Here is a 12,281-nt window from a genome sequence, read left to right as displayed (position 1 = left end):
ATCAAGGCAACTATTTGGATAGTATAAGAATCTGAAATTGCAAGAGTTATTAATGTTTTCCATTTTTGGTACGTTACTCTAGTAATAAATCCAATAAATTGTTCATTAGTTATATTTTCTTGAATATTTTGATCGTTTTGACTGTTTTCTCCTTTTTCTTCTAGTTTGGGTCACTACAAAAAAAAATTGTATTAGCTTCACCAATTTGCGTCGGCCTTCAATTGCCGTCGCCAATGCCTCCTCTTTTGCGACGGCAAAAACTGAGGGGTCGCGATTGTGCAAAATATTTGCGACGGTAAAAACTGCCGTCGCCACTGGGCGTGGCAAACCCAATGGTTTACTTCGGATCCCACCTAAATCTAGTCGCTAACCCTAATCCCTCATTCCCTCAGCCTCTATTCGAGATTTCGACTGACCCTGACCCTCAGCCTCTCTTCGACTCACTCCCTCTGTCCCTCAGTTTCAATCACCGCCGACCCACCGCAAAGTTCGACGGTTCGGCCTTATCTCTAAGCTAGCTCTAACCTCTCAGTCAGTCATCTCACTCCCTCAGCCTCGCAGTCTCAGTCTTCCTATTCGTAATCTCGAACCGCTGAACCGCTGACCCACGGCTTTGCTTCGACCCACTGTAAGTAAACCTTCTCTCTATACTTCATTGTTGGGATGTTGGTCTCCGACCCATTGATCTCCAGTTAATAGATTTGATTATTTGAAATTTCATCTCACAACTCTCAATCTCCCTCAGTCCCTCATCTGAAATTTCATGAACCCAGTAAGTCAAGTAACCAATTATTTCAATTTTCAACCCAATCTCAGTAACTAACTCTCTGTTTTTGATTAAATAGTCTTAAATCTTACTCTTGGAGAGTTGGAGTCTTGGGGAGAGCGGAGGCCGGAACTCAAGAAGACGAGCAGTAAGAGTAGACAGGAGGAAGGAGGTGAGAAACTGAGAACGTGCGGACTGTGAATCTGTGAGTCTTCATTTGAAAATTGAAATTGCTTTGTGGGTTGTGGCTTCTTTGGTTAATTGATTATATATTTATATGCAGCTAAGCAGCTTGATCAGTTTTTTTTTAATTATAATTTATATGCTTGATTGCTTAGCTGCTTCGTTGAAAGACAGAGAGGGATGGAAATTGCTTTGTGGCCTTGTGGCTTGTTTGATTAATGAATAATGATTATATATTTATATGAGTCTGTGTCTCTGTGTATCAGTGTATGAAAGACACAAATGGTCAAATGGAATTGGTCAATTGGATTGGATAATTATGTTTGGTCATGGAAATGTTTGGTCAATTGGATTGGATAAAAATATCTATATTTCTGTTTGTAGTGCAATGCCATCAGGTTTTTCACCACAATACTCATCAGTGTACTTTTTGGTGTCATCTTCTGGAAGAAAGGAAACGTGTTGTAAGTTTAAGAACTTTAACTTACTATAAACTCCATTTGTCAATTTCTTTTTTTGTGTTCTTTTAATATGCGACCGAGTTACAAGTTTTCTCCAATCTGAGTTTAGACCTCCATAAAATTGTTTTTGTTTTGAACAAAGTTGTAGAGGATCCCATTCCTTTTTCTGTAAATATTGTCTCCTAGAGTTCTCACACATATGATTTGTCAACAGAGGGAAACAACAAGATATTGTTAACCTTCTGGGAGCAACCTATTCTGTTGTTCTTTTCCTTGGAGCGGGAAATGCTTCTGCTGTGCAATCTGTGGTTGCGATTGAGAGAACAGTTTTCTATCGAGAAAGAGCAGCAGGAATGTATTCAGAGTTGCCTTATGCATTTGCTCAGGTAATCTATTCGAACATAGACTCACTTTTGTATTCGTTTTTGCCAAACACCAAATTATACATTCTGCATTGTTATTTATTTATTAACTTTTTATGAACATTTTGTGATGAAGGGTTTGATGTCATCTTCAGAATCTAGTGAAGATGGAGGAAATGAAGTGTTCTGATTACCAGTTTTCCAGTACATTAACTATATGTAATTTAATTTTGTAAATTTATGTATTTGAACATTGGTGAAGATATATAAAATTGATGTTAAAAAGTAATTTGATGGAACTTTTCCTTTGTATCACTTTCTTCCCTAAAATAAAAATTTTAAAAAATTCTAGCATGCAAATTTTGTATGCTAGATTTTTTTTTTAATTAATAATTCACATAATTGCCGTCGCAAATATCAATGGCAACGCCACCAACGACATCGGCAAAATTGCTGTCGCCATTGGTCTTTTGCGACGGCAAATTGGCTTTCCGCGACAGCGTTGCGCCGTGGCAATTTGAATTCTTTTTTGTAGTGGGGTGGTTCTTCATTTGTAGGTTTACTCTTGAGTTCTGTAATTTCTGTTTTTAAAAGAATTATTTCTTTCTTAACTTGGTTTATTTCTTGCTGTAAATCTGAAATTGTTACTTCAGATTTTTGTCTTTTATCGAATCTTTGAAAAATATCTTTTATGTTATAAAGGTCATTTGACTGATTTTCTTTTCCTATATCTTCTTTAATTAAATCTTTGAAGATAGTAAAAGATTGAGCTTGAAGTTCTGTGTCTTCCATTTTTGCAGCTATTTCTAAAAACTCATTTTTTGTTTTTCGGGAAATCATTTGAATCTTTAATTTGTTTTTGTAGTTACAAATTTTTATACCTTCTTTTGAGATTTTGCATTCTGTTTCTTCTTCATTAGAACTTGAAGTTTCTGAGAAGTCAATTTCGTCTATTTGCATAATTTCTTCTGAATCAGAATCATCATAGTCTGAGCTATTTGATTCCGAATCAAGCATGATTTTGAGAAGTTTATTTTTTGTTTCTTCGTCAAGATTTAAAGCATTTATTTTTTGTTTGACTCGACAATCTTTTTTGTAATGTCCTGCTTTGCCACATTTGTAGCAAATAGGGAGTTTTGAGTTTTGACCTGAGTCTTTCTTGACAAATTTTCTTTTGTATTTTTTATAAGGTTTAGAGCTTGTATAGGACATTTCTTTCTGGGTTTGATTTACGTTTTTTATAATATTTTGAATATTTTTTATGATGCTTTGGCTTTTTCCCAGAAGGAGATTTGAGAGATTGGTATCCAAATTGTTCACAAAAAGATCCTAGTTCTTTCTTTGTTGTGATTTGATTCTTTTTCATTTGGGCTTTTAACCTAATATCATTACAGAGTTATAAACATGTGGTGTTAATCGTACTAATTAACTGTCCATAGGTTAAATCTCCATAAGGAATTTCATTACCATAAGTTTGTTTTAACTTTTGTCTAATTTTTTCAGCAAAAAGATTTGGTAATCCTGATATGAATTTTTCTTTCCATACAGGTTGGTTTGAGTCAGTTCTGAGCATGACTTTTGAGAGGAAAACATCTTTGTACCAACGAAAATCTTGAAGCTTTTTACATCTTAGATTTGTAAGGGTTTCGGCCATTCTATCTTTGATTGCTTTGTGATCACCTATAAAGTGAGTGATGATGGAGTAACAAAGTGTTGCTACTACATCAGTTACCGGCAGATTTTGCTGGTCAACAATCATTGCACCAGTTGTTTGTTCTATTTTGACACTGCTTAAAATTTGATTGCGTTGGTCAGATGTGAGATAATTATCCCACCATCCTTTCAATTGGCCAGTAAATCCTGCTACAAGGATATTACCGATTTCTCTATCTGTTTTTGTATTTTTATAAACATTGCTAACCATTAGCATTTCATTGATATGTTGTATGATTCTATATTCCACTCATACAAAGTACCAGCAGAATATCCAACATGTTTTTCGAGTTTTGCTTCTTCAAATTGTAAATCTATTGGAGTTGGTCTTGGATAATAATTTTTTGAAGGGGGAAATTTTAGTTTTTCTATTTTGAAGTTTTCTTCAATTTGGCTGACGTTAGAGTCACTATCCGAATCTTCTCTTAGGTCAGAAAGGGTATTGATTCTTAAAGAGTTTGAACTAGTGGGTTCACTTAGATTTAATCTTTTTAAATGTTGTTCAATTTCTTCAAGCAGTTGACTATCATTTTTTAAAGAAAGGTTTTCATCTGGTTGAAAGGGTTTGAGTATAGGCTCATTGATTTCTTTATTTTTTCCTTTTGAGTCTGGTCTAAGTTCAGACCTAACTAATGTTTCTATACGATCCAATTGGGTTCCTATTGTATCTAAATACTGGTTTGTAAAATTGTTTTGTTCCATGAGTTTTTGTATATCTTCTTTTGATGCTTCTTTTTGTCTATCTAGTGCATTTTGCATTTTGTACGGAGAAGCAATAATTGTTTCTTTTCTTATTGGAATTTTTATTTCTTCCATTGGTGGTCTCTTAGCTTCTAGGGTTTACCTATCTGCTAGAGTCCAAGTTTTTGTGACTTTATTTGTTACATTAATTTTCTTGTTAGAATCATGTTCAGTTTTGGACAAGTCAAAGTACCAATCAAAGAAATAAATATTAAATTTGTGCTTATTAAAAAAGCATAATATTCTTCTTGAATTTGGTCTCTTTCTTGTTTGTCAAACATTATGAAGAAGGCTTTACGTTTGAAACTATTTTTGTCAGAATAAAAATCTTTCCTTAGGTATTCTTTGTCTATTTCAAAGGGTTTTAATATTGTAAAAATTTGAGGATCTCTTATTTCTTCTGCTGCCATTGAGGATTGGGTTGGCGAAGCTTGTCTAGTTTCTTGTTCTTCTACGGTGTAGAAAGGTCTTGGTATTGTAGAGGATTCATCTAAATTTCTTAGATTAAGGTTTCTGAGATTTCTTTCATTTTCATTTGAGATTGGGATTGATCGGGTAGATCTATTTGAGCTTGAAAATTGTCTGCAGAGCAGATTGTTTCCTGTACTACTTGATGCAAAACGTATGTTTACACTTCCATCAGAATTTTGGGAAATATAATCTACTTGATGGCTTTCTATGGGTTTTGGAGGAACTGCTTCATCAAGTTTCTACTCAGAGGGTACCTCGATGTCAGTCCACTTTATCATTTTGGGTATGACAATATTTGACTTTCTCATATCTGTTTCTAATAAAAGAGTTTGACCTTTGGGATATGTAGATTTTGCTTTTGCACTTAACAGAGTATTCATTACTCTATAGTGAATTCGGTAAATGACAGCCAAGGGTTGTTCACCTGGAGACATGTCATAACCATGTGTTTTGACATTTAAGGTTAACGCTTTTAATAGTCCTGGATCATTAAGTGACACAGGAAAGTTTGGAAAACATTCAAAGTGAATGGGTGCATTGCATAGACTTGATTCAACTAGTCCTAAAATTGAGTCTTCAAAGTTTCTGTGTCTGCAATCACGTAGAGCAACAAAAACAGAGACTTTGAGACCATTTCTGGTCAAGGGGTTGAATTCTTACTTGTACTGCGCCTATGTGCAAATACTTGTAATCTTTCTTTTTGTGTTCTGCTAAAATCTTTGGAGTGAACAGTTGAATAATTTGATGGTCAGAACCTACTTCAATTAATAATATTTTTATTATTATTACTATTATTACTAATAATAATAATAAAATGATTATTCTGTAACTTTTTTTTTTTTTTTATCGGGTTAGTTGTTGGTAACTCACACACCCATGTAGTGGTATCCCAGCGCTAGGACACCTGCACCGACATTGCTGCGAAAGCCAGACTAATCCACTACACCGCAGACGCATGAACCCAAAGGGTCCCTCAAATCTACTGGCCACGGGATGGAGCTGGGATTCGAACACTAGACCTGGAGGTTCCAGACTAGGCCATTCGACCAACACACCACACCACGTGGTTGATTAATCTGTAACTTGAGTCTCTTGAGTCTCACGTATTTTTTATTTTTTTTATGAGAAAAAAGACAATCAACATATTAAATGAAAATAAGGAGTAAAATACGACGATGTAAAAAAAATTGAAAGAAAAAAAAACAAACGAACATAACAAGAGGTCGGTATTGCCACATCTAAAATTAAAAGTATTAAAACCCTAAACTAGACCAGATGCAGAAAGGCATCAAACAATGCACTGTGAAGGTCATTTGAGAAATATAGATTGTAAATGTAAACATATCCGTAATTGTAACAGAATAACCACACAGGAGAAGTGATTTGTCCATCGAGAGACATAAGACTGAGCGTGTGAAAAACTCCGACATTACAAAAAAACTCTAAAGAAAAAGAATCAATATCAAAACAAAATGAGCAGTTGACTTAGATCCAAGATCCGGATTAGGGTATGACCCAGATTCCAGATACGGCTCGGATTAACACACCACTGCTAACCAAGCCCTGCTCAAAGAATTATAAGGCCGGAAGTAGGAAACAAACCAGTGTGCACTTCTCTTGATGTTAAGAGCTCATGAAGTAGGCCAATACACACTAATGCGGAACTAGCTCCTTGAACTCACCACCGTTTTCGATCGTCAATGTACAACAGGTAAAAAAAAAAAGTTTGATCCCCATATTAATGGAAGCCGAGCTCGTCACTCCACTATGCTGAACCATCCGCAAAACTACTACACCATAAGTTGATATAATAATTTGGGCTTCACAACCAAAACCAATTTGAAATGGATAAAGTTGACCTAAATCCTTATGAACTCATAGACAAGGTCTCCATGTGAGATTCATATTCTCAACAGGTCCCGGCACGTGTGACGAATTTTCAAGCTATATACATGAAAAACTTACATTGGATGATATAGAACTCATGTGGCTACGAAGCATTCACACGTAAGCCATGATACGAGGACTAGGGAAGTGCTGCTGATGTTGAGAATATTCTTGGTAGAGGGACATAAGTGATCTTCTAAAAGCCATGATAGGGAACAAAGAACACATGCTGTTTATCAAAACAGTAAGAACCCTCTTTCATTATTACATGATCTAAACAACCTTCTCCTATATTTTGGTCGAATGATATTAGAGATGAATTATTGTTTTTTTTTTTTTATAGTTTGATTTACTAGGGTCTAGATCATCTCATAATCGCCCAATAGTAGCTAATACCATCTGGTCTAGTGCGCACTTTGTAAGTTAATGGCTAGTTGTTGTACATCCTCATTTATAATATTCTTAGTTGTTATTGACATGCTCAGAGAAAGAAAGAAAAAAGTAAATAAGTTTTCTTTGGTCGTTTTTCCTTCAATTGTGCACAACTGCGATTAGACTTAAATCTAAAGATAGAGAATATTGAGGCAAATAAACTCATTCCAACCATCTCCTTATTTTTCATCTAAGTTTAGATCCAACGACAGTTGTGCATGACTAAGTATAGAATTAATTGACCACACCTGAGTGAGATCGAAATTTTCCATTTGATTTAATTAGTTCAACAAATCAAATTGCCTAATAGGGGTATTCATATTTAATCAGCCCAGTCCCAAAGCACAAACAGACCCAATTCAAGGGCCTCTTTTTGTTTTTGGGCCTTGGGCCTCCATTAACCCAACAATGGAAATAAATAAATAAAAAATAAAAATAAAAAAACCATGCACGCAATTCCCAGAATATAAGACGACTCGTCTTTCCTCAAACCTTCTGTGACTCGCCATCGCACAATGGAGAATGCAGAGACTGAAACGGAAACGACGCCGTACAAGCTTCTGCTCTCTTGCCCATCTGGTCTTTCGCCATCACAGGTACCTCTGAATTTTCATTTCCCTAATTCACCTGGTTATATTTACCATCCACAATGGTCAAATGTGCATATGATTTACTATCTCTCATACATTGGTTTATGGATTTAAAGGTCTCTGTGGTTTTTGACGAACTATATGACCGAATCCCCCATCCAGATATCAACTTGGAGAATTCTATTTCTGAGGTGAAATTTTACTTCTTTAGTTGTAGACAGTTTGTGCGCTTTGTATTACTAGCTCAATTGGGTTCTAATAACAATTTGAGAAGCTTGTGATATTTATTGCAACATCATATTGGAAACGGAGTACTACTTTCAATTTTGGATTCTGGGTTGAGTTTACTGGCAGTATCTGTTGGGGATTTTCACCACAATATTGGTTGTTTTAATTGCGTGTGAAACACAAAACACATTCGTGTTCTGTACGGCTGAACTTGTTTGTTTTGATTTGCATAGATATGGGACCAAAGGGTTCAGAAAAATCCATCGTTGTACAACGGAACAAAGTTCAGGGTATGTGGATCTGCTTTGACAATGAAACTTATGTAGGTTGCTTTAGCCAGATTGTTTAGTTTCTTCAACAATATTAAATGGTTTCTGAAATTGTACCCGATAGTTTAGTTGGGTTTTGATTTCGTAACATAGTGTTTGTTTTCTGAAATTATGCAGCATGGACATCATATATGGCATGATGGAGGACCTAACCAAGAGTCTCATGTATGCCTCCACCTTGGTCTGACAGATTATAGGTCTGTCTTTCTCTGAAAAGTGTAATCAACACAATGATTGAGATATATAGTATTGATCGGTAAAATTTAATTTTGTGATGTAGAATTCCCATAGCAGTCTTCGATTTAGATGCTTATTAACAGTTAAATAGCATTTGAAGTAGTTTAGCTTAGCTCTAACATCTATCATGTAGTGATGTCTTCTTGAATCAAAGTGGCGATTTTTGTGCCATTTGTTGTCTTGACAGATTCCAATTCCTCGATACCTTCGCAAAAGTTAGTTTGTGATTGATTCTTCTCCAGTCGCCCATTTAATTTTTTTTTTTTTTTTTAAAGTAGAAATAAAATTGAATGGGATTTGTGGAATGAGCTTTTATTTTTCTGATTTTATATCTTTCATCAACTGCTCTGCAGGACTTTTGTGGGAACAAACTTAAATCCTTTATGGGAAATGTTCCTAGCTCCATCAGAAGGTATAGCTTCATGAATGAATACATTTGACTCAAGGAGTTTCCATCACCCGCTTCCTCATTTTTTTTTCACCTAAAATCGACAAATTATAGTCCTTGATCATTTTTTATCTTCCGGTTGAAAGTCGAAGCAATTTCCAACATGAGTAACAATATGACGGCTGATACTACATTTAGAAGCTATACTGTTCACGTTCACTACTTTCAACTTCCAGTAAAAGTAAAGATAGTGCTAAGTTCTGGTTTAGGAATCAACTTGGATGACATATTAAAATTGGCGTGGTTTCTTTGACATAACTTGTATCTATTGATCCTCTCTAGATTTGCTTTTCTGTAGATGATGCTATACGATGTCAGCACACCTCAAGTCCGTTGGGTAATGCTGCTATTGTGGAGACATCTGACAAGAAAATTCTTGTGTTGCAAAGAAGTCACAATGTTGGGGAATTTCCTGGACACTTCGTTTTCCCAGGAGGCCATCCAGAGGTATATAATCTAGAACATGAAAAGTTCCACTTTGTTTTGTAGCTGCACAGTGTGATTTCTTCATTGCCTGTCTGCATGTTTAGATGCAATACATTTATATGTATATGTAAACATGTACATGCAAGCATGGAACCAGGTTCTCGTGCATAGTGGTTATGGATATCATGGTTTTGTGCTCATTTCAGACTATCAATGCCTGCATTTCATTATCTAATTTAAAACATTTTTGTTTATGCTTGTAGTGACTATAAGAAGCTTTTTCTATTGCTTTTCCCTTTTGCAGACAAATGGTTCCAGGTTATCTGCATCTAATGCCATAATATTTGATGATTAACAGCCCCAAGAAGTCGGTATAGTATCTCATCATCACAAAGACTTAACAGACTCCAAACTTCTCAACAAGAAGGTTTCTCAGGAGATGTTCGACAGCATTGTTCGTGAGGTGGTTGAAGAAATTGGAGTACCTTCAGATTCCCTTGTGAGTACAATCTGTATTGTTTCTGTTATCACGGTCAATATGCATAAGGTGTCTTTCCCACTTAAATAAATTTGATTATTTACTATATCACTATATTATGGTAATTGACTGTCTAGATTATGGTAATTGACTCCTTCATTTAAGTACAAAGTTACTATTTTTTTCCTGTTGAGAAAAAGTATCTAATGTTAATTATTTGGTTCTAATGTAGTACGAGCAGGTGTTCATAGGTATTTCCCGCAGGAAGTTGAATGTGAGACCAGCTGCATTTTTCTTCATGAAATGCAGTCTCAGCTCAAAGGAAATTCAGCAAATGTATTCTACTGCACAAGACAGCTTTGAGTCAACTCAGCTTTATACAGTTTCAATGGTTAGTTTGATATTTTATCTGATTGAGAGGCATCAAAATGTCGTTTGTTTTTGCTTGACACCTATCTGAATTCTAGCTTTTCTTTAACTTATTTTCTAGTAATCAATTGCACGTTCAAACACTAATCAATTGCATGTTCAAACACTGTTGGTAGACTGAGTATATGAGTGTTAGCATTTGTTATGATTGTGTTGGGCAATCTTGATATTAATGGAAGCTTGGTATTGTGTAAGGCCCCCTTTAGGATCGTTGTGTTTTACTACTTAAGCAAAATCAGAATAATAGATGAACTGAAAACAGAAACAACACAGCAGATTTTAGAGTGGTTCAGCCAAAACTTTAGCCTACGTCCACTTCGTGATCTCTCTTGAGAGATTCACTAGCACTATGAAGAACTTAGGTGTTTACAAGTACTTATTGCAGATCCCTCAAACCCCTCTGACTAGTTCTTATCTCTCTATCACCTTGACTCTCAGTTTTCTGCACTTTCTGTCTTAATTCCAGAAAACTGACTGCAGCCCCTATTTATAGGGCATAGAGGCTGCTGATACAACATGGGATTAGGATTCCTAACCCTAATAGACTAAGCTTTTAATACAAATCCTAATAGAACTTGAAAGACTAACTTTCCTAGAACTTATAGAAAAGCTGCGCGCAAACCTCTTTCCTTTCTAGACTTGGATTTGAATTCTGCATCCTAATTTTCAGATTGTATCAATGAGCCAAAAACACAACACTTGGTTCAATAGATATGCAATAATGGGACTTATTAGGAGACATTGAATGACTGTAGAGGAGCGTCAGGTCAAGTTAATTGTTTATCAGATACTGTTTTGACCAAGTTTTCAGAGATTAAACTGTATTAGTAATGAAAGTTTACTATGCAATAAATCAAACATCAAATTGTTAAAATATATTGAAACAGAGGACTGAATTTAGTTCTGGCCTTGCTATGGTATAATTCGATTTGAACTCATAATCCCTCTCTCTTTTTTTTTTGGGGTTAATAGACACCTGATGAATCTCAAATTTTCTTTTAAGCTATGCTGCAAGTTCTCATGAATTTTTCTTTACATCAGATTGAGTTGGAGAAAATGGCATCTAAAATGCCGGGTTGCCATGAAGGCGGATTTGCTCTATATAAGTCAATGGTAGAAGCTGGAAGAATGTCTGATGCAAGAGCATAAGTACTGCTCAAAGTTGTCGGCCTCTAGTGTCTCAGCAGCTTCCAAGAACATATCTAAGCTTGAATTCTCTTTCCTCGTTATGTTATTATTTCTTAAGAATTAGTTCTTATGCACCAACACGTTATCATAGACAGGTATTGGTGTGTCATTGTTGCAAAAGACTAGTCCTATATCGTTCTACCACGTGTAATCAAACATGGAGTGACAAGCGCTCTTAAGTTGGGAACAAATCAGATTAGGATGCTTTTGCCAGTACAATGGTCTACGAGTGTATGTTCAGGACTCTCGATTATGATATGGTTGTGATTTTTGTGCTGATTGTTTGTCTTACTGTGCTCTCTCTCCGGAGAACCCAAATTATTGATGTTGAGCTGTTGATCCATTAGAATCCTTCTGACTGTTTTGTTGTTTTTGTGCTGGAAGTGAGCATATTTGTTTGTGGTATGATTGGCACCTATGTGCAGCCAAGCTTAAATAGCACCAAAGCACCTCAATTCCTCTTGCTAAATTTTGTCAGATTGACCTCGACCAGAAGCTATAAGCTAGTTATGAATGTGTACTAGGGTAGACTTTTATGGTCAGATTTGATCTATTTGCTCATATGGCAAGTACCTTCTCAGTCGTCGTCGTCGTCATTGTCGTTCTTATCTTTGTTCGAATAAATATATGTGGTCGGCACTCGAATTACTGCGGTCCATTCTTTTTAATCATTATGCTTTATGAAAGTCCAAGTTTTGTTTGAACATTTCATTTAAGGTGGTTAATTTCAAAAACATTAGTGATTAGTAAAATAGATGGCACATCGCACATCATCATTTTTCCTTTCAGATTTATTCTCCCCCACAAATAACCGTCTGCGGATTTGAAGCTCAATGAGAAATAGAAGGGTAATTTGCTTGTTGTAGTGATCAATTTCACACAAATGCTCGTGGCAAAAATAAGTTTATTTTG

General features: G+C 35.6%; 1 protein-coding gene across 2 annotated transcripts; it reads left to right on the top strand.

The window, feature by feature from the left end:
• The first annotated feature begins 7,475 nt into the window (after positions 1-7,475).
• LOC112168027 (nudix hydrolase 9) lies at positions 7,476-11,648 on the top strand. Of its 2 annotated transcripts, none has more exons than XM_024305138.2 (9): positions 7,476-7,612; positions 7,723-7,797; positions 8,068-8,124; positions 8,281-8,360; positions 8,754-8,812; positions 9,147-9,295; positions 9,633-9,773; positions 9,985-10,143; positions 11,223-11,648. In XM_024305138.2, the coding sequence occupies exons 1-9, from the start codon at positions 7,532-7,534 to the stop codon at positions 11,328-11,330; spliced, it is 909 nt and encodes a 302-aa protein (XP_024160906.1). In that variant the 5' UTR covers positions 7,476-7,531; the 3' UTR covers positions 11,331-11,648. The 2 variants fall into 2 exon arrangements, with proteins under 2 accessions (XP_024160906.1, XP_024160908.1); XM_024305140.2 differs by having other exon boundaries at positions 7,546-7,612; positions 8,068-8,156; positions 8,257-8,360.
• The last annotated feature ends 633 nt before the right edge of the window (positions 11,649-12,281 follow it).

This window comes from Rosa chinensis, chromosome 5 (genome assembly GCF_002994745.2).
Source record: "Rosa chinensis cultivar Old Blush chromosome 5, RchiOBHm-V2, whole genome shotgun sequence".
In the NCBI taxonomy this organism is placed as follows: domain Eukaryota; kingdom Viridiplantae; phylum Streptophyta; class Magnoliopsida; order Rosales; family Rosaceae; genus Rosa; species Rosa chinensis.
This window is presented reverse-complemented; position numbering and strand designations above follow the sequence as displayed.